The sequence below is a fragment of the Bufo bufo genome, chromosome 6, assembly GCF_905171765.1.
Source record: "Bufo bufo chromosome 6, aBufBuf1.1, whole genome shotgun sequence".
NCBI classification, from domain to species: Eukaryota; Metazoa; Chordata; class Amphibia; order Anura; family Bufonidae; genus Bufo; species Bufo bufo.
In genome coordinates this window covers 275,775,664-275,794,940 of record NC_053394.1, presented here as the reverse complement: position 1 = coordinate 275,794,940, position 19,277 = coordinate 275,775,664, and the positions used below count along the sequence as shown (strand labels likewise).

Sequence of the window (19,277 nt, the reverse complement as noted above, 5' to 3'; positions counted from 1 at the left end):
CAAATATTACTGAGACAAGTCATGGCTGGAAGAAGTCATCATACCAGCCTGTGCCAGACAGAGAAGAAAAGGGAAAGAGGTGGTTTTCAATCAGTGATAACGTCATCTGTCAAAACCTATTGCATCTACGTGTTTAAAAAATTTCCCTAAATAGAATTGTTTTGGGAAATCAGCAATGTCCAGGAAGGGAAGGTGCCAGCTCATGAACCCTTCTCACTGGGCCTACCAATGTGTTCAAATGGGCCTGATATCAGACAAAAAAGAAAAACTAGAGTAGTAATGTGTAAAATATTGTCTGTCCTCCAGATCTCCTTTCCCATGGATGATCTGCATAAAGATCCCTCTACTTGATATCAGAGCATCCACCATGGGGGAGTATTTCTACACATCTGACTAGTTAGTTAATGACTTCAGTACCTGTGTGTCATGCTCTGAAGTAATATCCAATTTGTGTGGGGTACACTCTAAAAGTCTCTAAAACCGGCTTGTTTGTTGTTTGAAGGTGATGACTTTAAACATTTAAATGTATTTTATTTTTTGAAGGCTGCATGAATACCCACAGAATACTGGAGGTGTTAAAAAATGTACTGTGGTCCACATCATACATATTCATGTCATAGAAATACATTCATTCACAAAATTGACTTTTTATAACCAGAGCTGTCAATTGTCTTGACTATGGTAATTCTAATATGTTATATTGAGATATCTCCAGCGTATCTATGCTAAAGTTAATAAAATAACACAGGCACCTAACCTAACTGGTCCCACTCTCTTAGAGTTCTGGCATAAGTTATAAGCCTGTAGAATGTCCACCACTCCATCTTTCAGTACAAACTATTGTGCATATTAATCTCATAATATATCTGCATAGTAGACTCTGGTTCTTTGACTTAATGGATTATATCACGGATCAGCAACATCCGGCACTCCAGCTGTTCAGAAACTACAACTTCCAGAGTGCTTCATTCACTTCTATGGGAGTTAGAATAACAGCTGAGCATGTTTGCAGGCTGGGAGTTGTAGTTTCACAGCAGCTGGAGTGCCAAAGGTTGCTGATCCCTGGATTATATGATTCTGGCTGCATGCAGCCACCACTAGGGGGCTAATTGCATATCGATTTTTAAAGCTAGTATTGGACTCTGTAATGGAGCTGTATAAATCTATAAGCAGTGAGCTCCACCAGTGGCAACAGCTTCATGGCTACCAACTTTGCAGTAGGGACTAGGTAGTTCTAGAGAATCCCCATAAGGCCTCATGCACACGACCATTGTGTGCATCCGTGGCCGTTGTGCCGTTTTCCGTTTTTTTTCGCGGACCTATTGACTTTCAATGGGTCCGTGGAAAAATCGGAAAATGCACCGTTTTGCAGCCGCATCCGTGATCCGTGTTTCCTGTCCGTCCAAAAAATATGACCTGTGTACATGACTGCCCCCTGCCGCACAATTAACCCCTCAGGTGCCGCACCTGAAGGGGTTAATTGTGCATATCATAGCCCCCTATAAGAGATCAGGGGCTGCCAGATCATTAAGCAATGCGCCGCACAGACCTGTCACTTACCAGTAGGAGGAGCTCTCGGCCGGTCACAGACAGCGCAGCAGGTAAGTATGATGCTTCTAATATTGCTAAGTAACCATGGCAACCAGGTCTGCAGTAGCATCCTGGTTGCCATGGTTACCGATCGGAGCCCCAGCGATTAAACTGGGACTCCGATCGGAACTCTCCGCTGCCACCAATGATCGGGAAGGGGGGAAGGAGAGGGGAGGCCGCACACTGGTCACCAATGATATTAATACAATAGAGGGGGGCCGGGGGGGGGGCACACTGGCCACCAATAGAGGGAGGGGGGGCCGCACACTGTGCCACCAATGAAAATAATACAATAGAGGGAGGGGGTTTCCCCCTCCTGCCTGGCAGCCCCTGATCTCTTATAGGGGGCTATGATATGCACAATTAACCCCTTCAGGTGCAGCACCTGAGGGGTTAATTGTGCGGATCACAGCCCCCTGTAAGAGATCGGGTGCTGCCAGGCAGCAGGGGGCAGTCATGTACACAGTTCTCAGTATATTCTAACTTGAAGCTTCCCCATCACCATGGGAACGCCTCTGTGTTAGAATCTACTGTCGGATCTGAGTTTCACGATCTAACTCAAATCCGATGGTATATTCTAACATAGAGGCATTCCCATGGTGATGGGGACGCTTCAAGTTAAAATATACCATCGGATTGGAGAAAACTCTGATCCTATGGTATATTAACTCCTGACTTTACATTGAAAGTCAATGGGGGACGGATCCGTTTGCAATTGCACCATATTGTGTCAACGTCAAATGGATCCGTCCCCATTGACTTGCATTGTAATTCAGGACGGATCCGTTTGGCTCCGCACGGCCAGGCGGACACCAAAACGAAATTTTTTTCATGTCCGTGGATCCTCCAAAAATCAAAGAAGACCCACGGATGAAAAAAACGGTCACGGATCACGGACCTACGGACCCTGTTTTTGCGGACCTTAAAAAAAAACGGTCGTGTGCATGAGGCCTAACAGGAATATTTTTTTAGGGGTTCCTCCCAGGTAGAAAAGTTGGGATTACAAAAAAAATCACATGATAAAGTTACTAAAAAAAAAAAGGCTATGTCTATGGTTAATGGAATATGGAGAGGACAAAGATACAAAAAGATATGACAGATCCAGAAATGAACAATACGTTTCTTGCTCTAAAGGTCATTCTTTTTTATCTGTCGCCATCAAACGTGTCTTTTCCTGTTAGAACATATAGATTGTTACTACTGATTACATCTTTGAAAATATCTCCAACCAGTTACAGATATGAAAGGTCATACAATTCTGTAGGACAAGAGCAAAGATCTTGTTAACAAGCTGTTTGGTAAAACGTAGTTTCAGAATGGATGAGAAATATATATTGCACTTTAGATGATATTATAGTGATTGTCTCATCTTAATACACTACTTCTTTTGAATTTCTTAAAAGGTAAAGCCCCGCTTCCCCGACCGGACTACAATCCTCCAGAACCCAATGGTTGCAGCTCCTATTTTCTTGGTCTCAAGGTACCAGAAAGTGTATGTACCACTAACATCTATTGTATTCTAGGCACTAAGCCTTCAAAAAAATGTGATACCTTAAAGCGACATATCAAAAGTTTAGTGGGTCCGAATGCTGAGGCCCCCACTATTTGCTAGAATGATGAGAGAGAACGTATCATTCTCTCTTTTCTCGCTGCAGAGATGTCTCAATAGAATGTCTGAGTCCATCTCTAACCTGAGGATAGGCCATCAATATCAAAATCCTGGGCAACCCCTTTAAGGTATCTCTCTTGATTAGTGGGAAGACCACAGACTAGTGGGGGAAGTTATCATAGACCGGCATAGACGGAGGATGCACCTAATTTAGAACTTGTCATAAATTAGGCAAATCCTCTGGCAGTCCATGTGCCTAGACTGAAATCTATGGCAGCTGTGAGCTGTGATAGATTTCATGGCGTAAAAGAAGATAAATGTGCTGGGGACACGCCTCACCACGTCCCTTTTCATGAAACTGGCAAGCGCTGCGTAGAAATCCCACGTGTGCCTAGATTTAGGGACGATGGTGTTTAAAACGTTTCGAACACAAAGTTTGCGACTTTTTTTACGCCAGTAAAAAAGTGTGAGTAGGGGGGGCAGGGAATTATACATTTCCCCATAGGAATCACTGCATGTAAAAACCACAATTGCATTTTTTACATAAAGCCAGGGCCGGTGCAACCATATAGGCGAACTAGGCGTTCGCCTAGGGCGCCGGTCTGCTGGGGGCACCCTGGTGGGCTCCTCCTGGCTGGGGCTGCCGTCCCCAGCGCCGTTACAGGGGGGCCAGGAGGTGGAGGTCCTTCTTAAATATGGCAGAGTAGGCATCTGCCAGTAAATTACCGGAGGAGAGGAGGCGGGCGGCAAGGGAGGCTGTTCTAGCAGCTCCCCACTCCTCCCTCGTGCGCCCTCTGTGATGCCGGAATATGATGTCATTCCGGCCCCGGCATAGTAAACGGCGCGCCGGAGGACTGAGGAGCTGCACAACACTGGACCCCAGGGAGGTGAGTGTTTAAGTGTTTGACTGAGTGAGTGTCTGCCTGTGTATTTATGTCAGTGAGTGAGTGTATGTATGTCTGTCTGTCTTTCTGTCAGTAAATGTATGTGTGTCTGTCATTGAGTGTCTGTGTGTGTATGTCAGTGAGTGAGTGTATGTCAGTGAGTGTGGATGTCTGTCGGTCAGTAAGTGTCTGTGTGTTTGTCAGTGAGTATGTGTATGTTTGTCAGTGAATGTATGTGTGTGTTTGTCTGCCAGTGAGTGAGTGTCTGTCAGTGAGTATATGTGTGTGTTTGTCTGCCAGTGAGTGAGTGTCTGTCAGTGAGTGTCTCTGTGTGTGTGTGTGTGTGTGTGTGTTTCAGTGGGTAGGTGTATGTCTGTCAGTGAGTGTCTGTCAGTGAGTTTCTGTGTCTGTGTGTGTGTTTCAGTGGGTAGGTGTATGTCTGTCAGTGAGTTTCTGCGTAAGTCATTCAGTGAGTGTCTGAGTGCGTGTCTGTCTGTCAGTGTGTGTGTGTGTCTGTCAGTGTGTGTGTGTGTCTGTCAGTGTGTGTGTGTGTCTGTCAGTGTGTGTGTGTGTGTCTGTCAGTGAGTGAGTGAGTGACATGAGGGGGTGGCAAAATGGATCTTTGCCTAGGGCGGCAAAAATCCTTGCATCGGCCCTGCATAAAGCACTGCAATGCTGTTTTCCATAGATTCAGCAATCGCACCCAAACTTCAACAAAATCATGTGCACTGTGTGGCTGACGATGTGAGAGAACGTAGGTAATACAACAAGAAGTGAATGTGCACAAGATAATACGATCAGACAGCAGGCACTTACTCTCCTTTATATTCTCGGCAATCGTTCCTGTCTATTACTATGCAGGTACGGCTGCATTAATAAATAATCTGGAAATCCACCATCAAGGCACAGTGTCATTTTTTTTTATAGATGACCCAATTTACGCTTCTCAGTCACAAAGTCACCTTTGCAATCTCAGCATTACATAATTATAAATCCCTCTCTGTTGTAAATACTCATGAATATTCATCATAGAAATGAGATCCATCAGCATTTTCTGCATGGATGTGTGTACAATACCCATACATTAACGAAAACTAGTCACAACACAAGAAAAAAAGAACAAACTGCAGTGCTAAGCAGTGGGGTCAGAGGTACCTATTAGTGGTGGGGACTCTTTAATCAATAGTCCTTCAGTTCTGGAATGTATTGAATGCTGTAAGGGTTACATAGCACCATAAATCAATATAATGCTAGTGCTGGGAGGTCAGGACGTGAGCTGCTGCATACTCACGCTGCAAGTCTGAGGCGTGGAACTTGCTCGTCTGAAAAGGGGCCAAATGCTAAGTTTATTGGGGAACACTGTACAATTGAAAAGAGGCACTAGGACCCTGTTGGGCGCCTCTAGGCTGGATGCAAGATGAGATACTGTTGGGCATGGAGGTATACCGGTTCTGTATGGTATCCTGGGGCACATTTACCCACAGATGTTGTAGCTGGGCCTGTAGATCCTGGACACTCGTAGGTTGCTAAAGCTGGCATCCCAGCTGGTCCGATAAATGATCGATTGGTGATAAATCTGATGACCGGCCAGGACAAGAAAGTGTTGTAATCTGGCAGAGACATTGCTGGGAAACACTTTCTATGTGTGGGCGAGAATTATCCTGCTGAAAAATGCCAGCTGGAAGTCCTGCCATGAGAGGCAACACATGGCCACAGTATGTCCAGCACATGGAAACACACAAGGGGTTGGTCAGCACATCCCATCCAAATGCGCAGGTGCACGCTGCTATGACTGGAAACATAAAACAACACAACATATAATGCAACAGCTCTCTACGAACCAAATAAAGTACAAAAACATATTATAATGCTTATGCTAATAAAGTAGAGATGCTTGGCAAATACATTTTGTACAAAATTATTTGGGCCCGTCTGCCGCACGTCAAGGCGATCTCTTTAAGACGGGAACCTAACACTAAGTGACCAGCCTGTCTGCCTCATAGGCTGATTTAAATTAGCATGAGTATAAAGCTTAGGCCTCTTTCACACTTGCGTTGTCCGGATCCGGCGTGTACTCCACTTGCCGGAATTACACTCCGGATCCGGAAAAACGCAAGTGTACTGAAAGCATTTGAAGAGTGAAGACGGAACCGTCTTCCAAATGCGTTCAGTGTTACTATGGCACCCAGGACGCTATTAAAGTCCTGGTTGCCATAGTATGAGCGGGGAGCAGGGGAGCGGTATACTTACAGTCCGTGCGGCTCCCCGGGCGCTCCAGAATGACGTCAGAGCGCCCCATGCGCATGGATGACGTGATCCATGTGATCACGTGATCCATGAGCTTGGGGCGCCCTGACGTCACTCTGGAGCGCCCGGGGAGCCGCACGGACGGTAAGTATACTGCTCCCCGCTCCCCACTACACTTTACCATGGCTGCCAGGACTTTAGCGTCCCGGCAGCCATGGTAACCACTCTGAAAAAGCTAAATGTCGGATGCGGCAATGCGCCGAAACGACGTTTAGCTTAAGGCCGGATCCGGATCAATGCCTTTCAATGGGCATTAATTCCGGATCCGGCCTTGCGGCAAGTGTTCCGGATTTTTGGCCGGAGCAAAAAGCGCAGCATGCTGCGGTATTTTCTCCGGCCAAAAAATGTTCCGTTCCGGAACTGAAGACATCCTGATGCATCCTGAACGGATTTCTCTCCATTCAGAATGCATTAGGATAATCCTGATCAGGATTCTTCCGGCATAGAGCCCCGACGACGGAACTCTATGCCGGAAGACAAGAACGCAAGTGTGAAAGAGCCCTTAGCCTGCTCCTCCCCACTCACTGGAAGCCCCTGACACCAGGAGAGGTATGGAGTGGGTAGTGGACTCGGCATGCATGTTGGTACTTGCATCCCCTGTATTCAATGGATGCCATTTTGGCGCCAAAAATGATAAAAATCAAAGGGAACCCAGCATGCATGTGGAACCTACACCCCCTGAATTTCATGGTCGCTGTCATGGCACTTAACAGGTAGAACTTAGTGTTAGGTTTCCATCTTACAGAGATTGCCTTGATGTGCAGCAGACAGGCTCAAATAATTTTGTACAAAATGTATTTGCCAAGCATCTCTACTTTATCAGCATAGCATAATCATTATATTATGTTTTTGTACTTGATTTGGTTCGGGGAGAGCTGTTGCATTATATGTTGTGTTGTAGTATGTCCAGCACATATCCCTGAGCTGTTAGTGTCCCTCCAGGGCCATCTTGAATATTGATTGGACCCTGGGCAAGAATTTACTTGGGCCCCCTGGATCCCGCCTTCCCACACCCTAGCATGCAATCATGCCCTCCACCACAACACACACACACAAAAACAAACAAACAAACAAGTAATATATATAATATAGCTCACAGTGAATTACTGTAAATACTTACAGTTCTGAAGACTCCAGCAGGCTCAGGATCAGTGCTCTGGGCAGCTGGGCTCAGGGCTGGAAGTGGGCACTGCTCTGCAGTTCAGGAAGAAGACCGGGGCTCGGCTCACCCTAGAGTTGCAGTGCTTCCGCGTGACTTCATGGCGGGCAGCGTATGCAAAGGGCAGGGGAGTTCGGGAGGCGGAAAAAGCAAGTAGCTTTTAGAGGAGGACAATAAAAAAAAAAAATTTTCTATTACACCTCAGGTCAGACCACCAATCAGACCCCCAATGTTAATAAGACCCTCAATCAGACCTCATATAAGCCCCCCAATGCCATATATCATCCCCCAGCCTCATGTATCAGCCCCCCAACCTCATGTATCAGCCCCCAGCCTCATATATCAGCCCCCAATGCCATATATCAGTCCCCCAGCCTCATGTATCAGCCCCCCAGCCTCATGTATCAGCCCCCCAGCCCCATGTATCAGCCCCCAGCTTCATATAAGCCCCCCATCCTCATGTATCAGCCCCCCAGCCTCATGTATCAGCCCCCCAGCCTCATGTATCAGCCCCCCAGCCTCATGTATCAGCTCCCAGCCTCATGTATCAGCCCCCAACCTCATGTATCATCCCCCCCAGCCTCATGTATCATCCCCCCAGCCTCATGTATCAGCCCCGCCAGCCTCATGTATCAGCCCCGCCAGCCTCATGTATCAGCCCCGCCAGCCTCATGTATCAGCCCCGCCAGCCTCATGTATTAGCCCCGCCAGCCTCATGTATCAGCCCCCAGCCATCAGCGCAAATAAAATAAAGTGAGGTCACGCTATGCGCAGCCACTGCACAGCCAAGAACAGAGGACCAGGAAGCGGTGAGTACAGAGCTTTCATCGCTTCCCGGTCCTTCGGTACTAATCAGCGCTGATTAGTATTCACCCCATAAGACGCAGGGGCATTTTCCCCCTACTCTTGGGGGAAAAAATGCTTCTTATGGGACGAAAAATAATTTGTGGGCAGTGGCCAGCAGGGCTCAAGAGGCAGCTGCCTTGGGCCCCCCAGGAGCAACTGGGCCCGGGGCAGCTGCAGCTTTTGCCCCGCGTTAAAGACGGCCCTGTGTCCCTCATATAACTACTAGGGGTGATGGATTGTTGTATGCAGTGGCTCCCCAGATTATCACATCAGCAGTTGGGGTAGTGTGTTGCTTCACAGCAAAGACAGCATTGAAGTGCTCACTACAAGGCCTCCATACTCTAACCTGACTGTTGTGGGAATCCAAACAGAACCTGGACTCATCACTAAAGACGAAATGGTTCCAGTCTGTAGCTGTCCAGGTTTCTCGTTCACAACACCATTGCAAACGAAGGCGACAGTGGCTGGCTGTCAACATAATGGGAGCCATGACACCAAATTTCCTTCTGTTAAATGGGTTGTCTAAGTTCAGCAAATGACATTTATCATGTAGACAAAGTTAATACAAGGCACTTACTAATGTATTGTGATTGTCTATATTGCCTCCTTTGCTGGCTAGATAAATTTTTCCATCACTTTATACGCTGCTCGTTTCCATGGTTACGACTACCCTGCAATCCAGTGGTGGAGTCCGTGCTTGCACAATATAATAAAAAGCGCCAGCCACACTTGTGGCCGGGACAGCGGGAGTGCACATAGTCCAACACTTTTTTCTATAGTGTGCAAGCACGGCCACTGCTGCTGGATTACAGAGTAGTCGTAACCATGAAAACGAGCAGTGTATAATGTGATGGAAAAATTGATCTAGCCAGGAAAGGAGGCGATATGGACACTCGCAATATATTAGTAAGTACCTTGTATTAGCTTTTTGAAACAACCCCTTTAAAGGGAACCTGTTATTAACTTTATGCTGCCCATACTAACAGCAGTATAAAGTAGAGACAGGTGAGTTGATTTCAGCGGTCTGTCATTTATAAGTTAAAAGTAAGTGGTTGCCGAGAACCAACATTACAATCATTGCAGACTGGGCCTGGAAAAGAGTCACGGCCACCTGAGAAGAGTCCTGGTTATTCATGAATTCCTGCTCTCCCACCTATCTACTGATGACTGACAGGCTTCTACCTAGTTTTCTCCCTTTTTCTCTAGGAGAGAACTGCCAATCATCAGCAGATGGGCGAGAGAGCAGGAGATTATGAATAACCAGGACTCTTCTCAGGTAGATGTGACTCTTCTCAAGGCCTGGGCTCCAATGATTATGATGCTGGTTCTCAGGAACCACTTACTTTTACCTCACAAGTGACACACCGCTGACATCAGAATTTCTGTCACTAATTTATGCTGCCCTCAGTGAGGTCAGCATAAAGTTGATGACAGGTTCCCTTTAAGCTCCTGGCAGAGACAGGGGTGTGTAATGAAGGTGCCACCTGTGCCTGGATGGTATACAATGAAACTTTGCGAGCTGTGTCGGTGGATCAAACAGTCCTCTCTACTGGTGGTCTGTCTGGTCCGTCCAGGGCCTGTTTGCCATGTGTGTCCTCACATAACCAGTGCTTCCAATACCCCTAAACAGCTAGGTCAGAATGGCCTAAATGGTGGGCAATTTGTCAAAAGGACCATCCTGCTTCTCTCCGTCCAATGATGTGCCATCTCTCAACAAGAGGTACACTTTCCAAAAGTAGCCTCTGAAAACCTTTTTATAGGTCAGCAGGGGAAGCTCTTTTAAGGCCTCTTGTGGCAAGTTTTGACACAATCTGACTTTTTTTTCTATATGAATAAAAGAAACACTTTGGTACGTTGCCTGTATTGTCAGCGTCGCTGGTCCCAAATGTGAAGTGGGCGATATTCACACAGACAGTCAATGCGTTTTCAAGGTAGGACCGCGTTGCTTTTTTTTTTTTTTTTTTTTTTTTTTTTTTAGCAATGTTGGATTCTTCACTCTAGCCAGAACCATCAGCATATTCGGACACAGAGAACTAAATCGCCCTCCACACAAATACTCCTCTCTTCCAACACAATCCTGTGGGATATCGAGAGATCGCACCAATAGTGAAGTTCTGATAGTTCCAATCAGGTAAAAAGGTTTTATTATACTCACAAAGCCACTCTTGGTTAAAAGCTCATCACAAATATAAAACACCGTCTCCTACTCCTGCCCGACCCGAGTTTCGCTTTCGCGCTTCATCAGGGGCAACTGGTCAACCTCTTTCAGGGCCGTCTTAAATTACCAAAAATATCCACCCATATTTAGTGTTCAACCAATCACAAAGGTCTTGGTCCAAACACAAAAAAGGTTGGTAAAGATACATAAAATACATGTAGGAAAACCAATAGAAATACATAATAAATGAAATAAAATTCATCCTGAGTAATAACATATGGAAAAAATGATAAAAATACATAGTGAATATAACAATTCATGCAGAGTAATACAACATGCCATTATAACAATCCGGTGGAATCAAAAGGCACTATTTTATTATTACCTATTATTTCTAAATCCCATCTCTTATCTCCCACCACTATTCAACCTGATGACACTTAATCCATAAATATATCTATTTCTACGCACCATTAATAACTACCCACAACCGCAACCTTCAATCTCTTTTCTAATGAACAGCAATCAGAGCCCCCACAATCACAGCCTCCTCTGACATCGTTCCTCATTCATAAAAAGATGTTTCCCCGCCTTTCACCATGTGACCCCTTTCACGTGAGAGGTTCCAGTCTATCAGCTATTACAACTCCTCCGTTCATCCGAAGGTCCCTCAATATCGCATAGCACTCCGTGCCGTTTCGTAGGTGAGTTATTCACACAAGACAGGATTTCACATCACACTCTATATTCAATCCCTGTGGTTGGAAGGTACCTAACTTAAACATCCACTCTACTTCTAATTAATTCGATCCCAATAAAGGATAATCCCTTCAGATTTTTTTGATGGCACTTTTTAAAATGCAGGGAGACACTGTGGGTCTCTAGGCCCTTTTTGATGTTTCTAATATGTTCTTGAACACGGGTTTTTAATTTTCTCGTTGTTCTGCTTTAGAAACTGTAGCTTGTGTAGTCACTGACCACATCTCTGTGTTTTTGTTTGTTTTTTAACCAATGGGTGTTTGTGATTGTGTTTAGAATTCTAGGCTTTATATTGTGTGACTTCATTCTGATATTTCTGGTGATCTGACTTTGAGCTTGTTTTTGGCACCCTTGTGCCTGTTGTTCCTGTTTATATTGACTCTCCTGGTAAATGACCTTTGCTCTCCTCTGGATTAACTATTCGTGTTCTTCATTGACCGTGTATGTATTTTTCTGGTTTTGATTCTGCCTGTTTACTTCTCTTAGTACCTCCCTGGTCACTGGCTGTGGTTTGGATGGGGACTCTAGTACTTCCTAACACCACATGTTATAGAGCAGGAGGAGCTGAGCAAACTGAATTATAGTTTGTAGGAAAATATTCAGTAAAACTTGTAATTTATTTAAATTGCTGCTCATTCTGACCTTAGAAGCCATGTGCGTAGTACTAATCAGGGATTGACAGCTATTAGTGTATGCACAGTTCCTGCAAGACTCCTAAATTCAGAATGAACAGAGATTTAAATGTAAAAGTAACAATTTGCACTTAATTTCCCCCCCCTAAAGTTATATATCAATCATGGTGGCAGATTTGGTTACAGACACGGTAATGTCTCATAAATTCAGTGGTGGCTACAGGCAGAGAAGATAGGTGGTTAGAGAAACACTATCACAAATTTTTTTATTCTCTGACCTGTTAGAAAGGTACATGATGTAAACTGTAGTGAAGGTAATCTTCTAACCAGTGTCTGTATTAGGGAGTTATTCCTTCCCTTCTGATCCTCAGCTGTGTCATGTGACCAACACTCTGACTCTCCAAATAACACAGCATTTTATGTGTGGATGGAGAAAGCTAGTTTCTCTGTGTATTCCTGAGGGAGCCTTAATATAAGTCTCATAGGAATGAAAAAAGAAGTAACTGACTTCCTGTACTGTGGAGAGTCAGAGTGTTGGTCACATGACACAGCTGAGGATCAGAAGGGAGGTTATAACTCACAAATAGTCACTGGTAAGAAGATTACCTTCACTACAGTTTACATAATGTACCTTTCTAACAGGTAAAAAATAAAACATTCATGATATATATCATGGAAATTCATGATATTTATCATCCCCTTTGTACCACAAAAATGATGTTTTTTTGGGAGTTTATAGCATCCTTGGCACTTCTAATAAAAGTGGGTATGGTATGGGCAGGGCTTAGTAGAAGGGTTTGACCACTCACAGCCAAGCAAATTTACTATAATTTACACGAGAAACTTGCCCAAATCTATGCCAGAACATAGAGAAGATTTGACCTTGGGCACAGCCAGCCAGATATATGCCTAATTTATTAAAAGCCCCTGTATCTTTTAATAAATTAGAAGCCTCTCACTCCAGCGCCAACTAGATCAAGAATACATGAAACGCCATTCTCTATAAAGTGTTTGGCTACCTTGAAAAAGTTATTCCAAGAATAAGTGAGTAATTGGTGGGGGTCTGACCATCGGGGCTCCCACTTTTCAGGAAAACTGGGTCCCGCATCCCTTGTTTGAACAGAATGGTGGGCAAGCATCTGCACTTCTGTGGGATTGCCGAAGATAGCCAATGGCTATAGTGGGCTATGCTGTCAGTTCCAAAGAGTTTGAATGGAGCTGCAGTCCACATGCTGGATTGTTGCACTATTCAAATAGTTGACTGTGGGGATTTTCTCTGGTAGACAGGCTTGCGGATGCAGTATAGAGGCAAAAACAAAGTTTTTAACTTAAACAGTTCAGTGTTTATTCACACATAAGGATAAGCAAAACAAAAAGTCAGTTTTAAGGAAAACAGTCACCTTGAGTCTGGTGTTTGTTCACACCATGCAGCAATGCAGAAGTCCTTGGACATAGCAGAAACCACCTGCTCTCACGCCAACAAGGTAGCAGGCCTTTACCCAGGCCCAAGCTCCCAGGTCCCAACACAGAGACTGACAGAGCTTCACTGTCAGAGAGGAGTAAATTCTCACCACCTGACAGTGCTGCCTGTGTTTTATAGTCCAGACCAAGACCCGGCCTGGAACGTGGGGAGCAGCCACGCACCCTGCACTTTGGCTACTCCCATTAAGAGTCGGCCCAGATCGGCTTTACAGCCATACTAAATAGCAAAACCATGTAACTAGCTGGCGCTGACACATGAAATTACCGGCTCTTACCTCACCGAGGTCAGGAATCTAGATGACACATACCTTCCGTCAATGACGGAACCTTGCGCCTTCCTACAGGACATATAACCCCTGTTTTCAGGATTGGTTATTTGTCCCATATGCCTTCTTCATACACAATCATGCTACTCCACTCCCCTGCGGTGTTAGTGTGTATGTGAGGGAGAACCATATCAGAGACCAAAATCCCCCCATAGTGGTTGGGTTTGTTACCCAGGCCAAAAGGGTATTCATTGCTATTCATAAACCCATAGCAGCCACATGCTCTGCCTCTATCATTTGTGTGGTCTTAACAATAAACCTGTCACCACAAAATGCAATGTAATCTGCGGGCATCCTGTTTTAGAGCAGGAGGAGCTGAGCAGACTGATGTATACTTTTATGGGAAAAAATAAAATAAATCTTGTAATTTATACATTTAAGGCTCTTTCTGAGTTCAGTTGTACATGGGGGCCACATTTTGTGGTGACAGTTTCTCTTTAAGTAAAGGCTCCCCCGTACACATTAATGTATTGCTGACTGACAGTCTAAGGGTCCATTCACACGTCCGCATGAATGGGTCCGCATCCATTCCACAATTTTGCAGAACGGGTGTGGACCCATGTGCTGTCTGCATCCGTAATGCCATTCCGCAGCACAGCAAAAAAGATAGAGCATCTCCTATTCTTGTCTGCAGCCACGGACGAGAATATGCATTTCTATCATAGTGCCGGCCATGGCCGGTGTCCGTGTTTTGAGGATCCGCAATTTCCAGACCGCAAAACACTTGAGGACGTGTGAATAGGGATGTATAGGGGCCTCCTGACTCTACCCTGAGAAATGCTGTTAGGGAAGAGAAGATTTTCCCCCAGGGCATAAGCTGTTGCCAGAAGTATTGGACGTGGCTTTCTTCCCTCCCACAATTGAATACATATACACATTCAGGCAAACCGGGAATCGGAAATCAGGAGAGATAGCTGCCGATCAAACAATTGTTTGGCTGACAGCTATTATATTAATCTTAATATATTAAAATAAAATATTCTCCAGTTTGCTTTGCTATTTTACTTTAGAAATCTGTTCGAAGTCAATTTTTTAGCTTTGTTTACCCACAGCACAGCATAAAACTGGATCAACAGCATTGCTGGATGCTCTTAACAGAGATAAGGTCTAGAAGAAAACGTGACAAAGAAAATAAAATATTGATTTAAAATAGTCATGGCGGTAGTTATAAGATTATACAGAGCCTCCAGTGCTTGCTTTGGCTTATAACATAGACATGTTCTGCCAGGCTGGGGCTCGGAGGACTGATGATCACTGTGCTGACTCTTTAGTCTGTTGTCTTTCTTTGTCTCTGCTTTTCATATAAATAAAGCTGAGATGAACACTCTATATACACTTATATACATATACCACCAATGGACGGATTAGATGTGAATGCTGATTCAATACCTATGGAGCCCAAAGAGCTCCTCTGGGAACCCTTAAAGAGTAAAGGAATCTTGTAAAGAGGCCGACTAAAGCAAAGATTTCTAATGCTTCTTTATCAACAGGACAGAAGATCTGTAAGGATTTGAGTGGGAAAAGCAGAAGTCGTTATTAACATAGGAGGCCTGATAGCTTTACTTATGAGTTATTCAGTGAAGCATTTTGTATGCCTGAAATAACAGATGTGAAAAACATAGTCATGAAATATGTATTATGTTTGACACCTAAGGTCAAAAGCAGATGTTCCAGTGGGAATGGAAGAGCCAGTGGTTTAATAGATTGATAGCGTTCAGAACTGGAAAGGAGCATTTAAGACCAATACATTGGCTTTTTTTTTATGACCCTATTATATATACTTATCAATAATAACCATCGTCATTTTAATAACGTTCTTAGCAACATAGAGTAATTTAGCTGTGAAGACTACTGTGTGTCCTTGTGAAAGCATGTGTAAATTCCTAACACAAAGCCTAATATTTTATATAATTTATATCATTTTTGTGGTGATAGCTGTGCCTTTAATACAGATGATATCATTTGAAAATGATTGAGGAGCCGGTGTAGAGGATGGGAGTGGTAGTGGCCTTCATGAGGTGTTGCTGTGTGCTCCCTGGTGATCAGTGCAGTGGAATTATGACTTGAAAAATGAGACCAGAAGTAAACATATAAAAGTGTCTGCAAAATATAACTTGTGGCACATCCAGCAGTATAAAGTACAAAGTGCAGTTTCTGGCACCAGATGAGGAGATATGGTGGCTGGTTAGATGGCAATAGGTTGGCACTAACAAGCACAATGGTTTAGGTAGGTGGTGGTGTCTGAGCTGTTGTCCCTCACCTTGCAGCAATATCTGTAAAGCTTTATTTTGCTGATAACTCTGCTGTCTTGTAGCACTGGTGCTTTTATGCAGCTGTGCTCTTAAATTTTTCTGATCTTTCTAGGATCAGGTCTCTCAGGAGAATAATATCTGGTTTCTGAGTTTCCGTCTGGAGTGTTGGTCTCCCAGGGGAAAAAGATGCTGTTACTGGAACTTTACCTCTCCTCTCCCTGGCTAGACTGGAACTCCCTCTTCTGGCAGGAACAGGACTAGCCCACTTCTACCAAGAGGAACAGGGTGGTTATCCCTTTCCTGCCAACCATAACCTCTTCTGTTGGAACACACAGCCAATACATAAAAAATACATACAGTAACTATACATATAAAACATTACAGTTGAAAATACACTCTATTGCAAGGACACTGTTTGTGACTGATTAAAAAAATAAAATAAAAAAAATAATCCATCTTGAAGAATAAGGTGGAAACTACATTGTAGTTGTACATTCTGCTGGATAGTAAATTAACCCTAATGTAAAATACATGTTAAAGTGGTTTCCAAGGAAATACAGCATAACATATTTAATTTTCCTGCAGTGCCACCACAGGGGAAATAGAGAATTACATGGTGTCCATTAAAGTGAATACAATAGGGTTCATTTATTATTCCTCTATTCTGTGTTTTTGGCGTTAAAAAGTCATGAAACCTGGCTTTATAACTTTCAAAACACCAACTAAACCTAGTTACAACTGGTGTTTTTACGCTGCCTTCGGCAGATTCCAAAAGGGGTTTGTGGTGAGGGCATAGTGTGGGCAGGGCCATAGACCCTGCCACACTTTTCATCATTTACAGTATGCTAGAAACTGGCATTAATGACTGAAATCTCTGAACTGCAGGAGGTGGACTTAATTTATAGCGAGGCCTGTGTCTTGTCATAAATAAAATGCCTCCTCTGATGGAGCAGGGCCCATCAAAAGTGGCATAGTGCACACTGGTCTTCAGAAATCACGGCCAATATGCTTATGGGATCTGGACACTCCACGTCTTCCAGATCTTCTCTTCGGTTAACAGATGGAGGTCCTGAATCATGAACAACTTTATTAACTTAGAAAATGGGTTTTCTGAGCTAGACAACCCCTTTAAATCTTGTAGTTTATCTCTTCACAGTTGGACATGGGTATCCCAGCTATGACAAAATGCTGTAACCAACTGGATATCTGCTATGACACTTGTGGGGCAAACAAATACCGCTGTGATGCAAAGTTCCGCTGGTGTCTGCACTCCATCTGCTCAGACCTGAAGAAAAGCCTGGGGTTTGTCTCCAAAGTTGAAGGTTGGTATTTCCTAGTAGAAGATTTTTAATTATACAGTTATTAGGAGGACAATTTCTTGGTTTTCATGCTGTCATGTTTTATTAATTTGACCATAAAATGTTTAGGGAAATTTATCTCATATTATCATTTCTCGTAATAATTGTTTCTTAATATCTTTGCCAAGGCATTTGGCCAACAATGCCATTATAAAGCTATTAAAGAGAGTTGTGAAACTGATATACTGCACAAAAACAAGCTTACATCTGTGCTCACATATGCCAGTGGTTGCAGAATGGAGAAAACTTGGACTGATGATACATAAACCATGGTGTCAGGGCCAGGATGAGGGGTAGGCAGAGTAGGTAACAGCCTAGGGCACCACTGAGGCATAATTCATGGAAAAATGGTCCACTGAGCCTCTAGCCATCGTTCACGACCAGCCTGGGGAACAATGTGTGAATCAGAATGTGACATGTCAAACCCACAAGTGTTTGGGGAATACTCTATCTCCTTATGGAGAGCATCTAAATGGCATGAGGAGTCTTATAGGCCAGGCAACGCTCCTCGAATTCTAGGAAGAGGGTATGCAAATGAGCTCTTAGCAAGTTCTGCCTCTAATGCTACCAGATATGAGGTAGCTATCTTATAAGTCAAAGTTCAGCCTCTCAAAACGCCTTGAGACATGACTTGGATAATAATTAAACCGGCATCTCATCTGCAGACAGCTGTTTCAGGGTGATTGCCCCTCATCAGTGCAGAGCAGAGAGTACTGTCTTAAAGGGCTTCTGTCACCCCCCAAAAGTAATTTTCGGGCTAATTAAAATCCTTATAGTGCGATTATTCAATATATAGGGCTCTTACTTTTTTTCTGTGGCTTAGTTTCTTTAAAAACCGCACTTTTATAATATGTTAATTACCTCGCTACCAGCAAGTAGGGCGGTTACTTGCTGGTAGCCGCCGCATCCTCCTTTCAAAAAAACGCCCCCTTCTCCTGTTGATTGACAGGGCCAGCGAGCGCTCTCCTCCGGCTGGCCCTGTCTGCAATTCAAATCCCGCGCCTGCGCCTTACTTGTCTTCATTCGGCGCAGGCGCTCTGAGAGAAGGACGCTCGCTTCCTCAGCACTTCCTCAATGCGCCTGCGCCGATGACGTCTTCTCTTTCGGGTTTAGAGGTGACGTCATCGGCGCAGGCGCACTGAGGGAGTGCTGAGGAAGCGAGCGTCCTTCTTTCAGAGCGCCTGCGCCGAATGAAGACACGTAAGGCGCAGGCACGGGATTTGAATTGCAGACAGGGCCAGCCGGAGGAGGAGGAGAGGGCTCGCTGGCCCTGTCAATCAACAGGAGGAGGGAGCGTTTTTTTGAAAGGAGGATGCGGCGGCTACCAGCAAGTAACCGCCCTACTTGCTGGTAGAGAGGTAATTAACATATTATAAGAGTGCGGTTTTTAAAGAAACTAAGCCACAGAAAAAAGTAAGAGCACTATATATTGAATAATCGCACTATAAGGATTTTAATTAGCCCAAAAATGAAAAATGACTTTTGGGGGGTGACAGAAGCCCTTTAACTGGGTGAGAGGCTTGGGTCAGGATTCAGAAGGAAGTACACTGGCATGATTGATATTAGGATATACCTCTCTTCCCAGTGCACTTCATCAGCATTAAGGTTATGGAAAAACAAAATGAACATAAAAGTACACCATTGTGTTACATGGTACAAACATTACACTTCATTTTCATTCCTTTCTGGTGTCATGTACAGAGGAACAGCTGAGTACATAAAGAGGCATGTACAATGTTAATCTGTAAAATAGTAGGCACCATGGACTCCTCAAATAGCTGATTGCAAGAGTCATGGGTGCCGACAGATCAGATGCTGATGTCTTATCCTGAGGATATTCCATTAGTATATAAAAGTCGGAAAACCCCTTTAAAGGGATTCTGTCACCTGGATTTCACTTACTGAGCTATTAACA

General features: G+C 44.2%; 1 protein-coding gene across 2 annotated transcripts in view; it reads left to right on the top strand.

The window, feature by feature from the left end:
• PLA2G12B (phospholipase A2 group XIIB) overlaps positions 1-19,277 on the top strand; it is a 29,920-nt gene that overhangs the window by 7,669 nt on the left and 2,974 nt on the right. The window contains exons 2-3 of one of the 2 annotated variants that reach the window (XM_040439012.1): positions 2,994-3,070; positions 17,161-17,326. In XM_040439012.1, the coding sequence (XP_040294946.1) occupies positions 2,994-3,070; positions 17,161-17,326 (243 nt within the window). Of the gene's footprint in view, positions 1-2,993; positions 3,083-17,160; positions 17,327-19,277 lie in introns of both variants that reach the window. The other variant, XM_040439011.1, reaches the window with a different exon arrangement.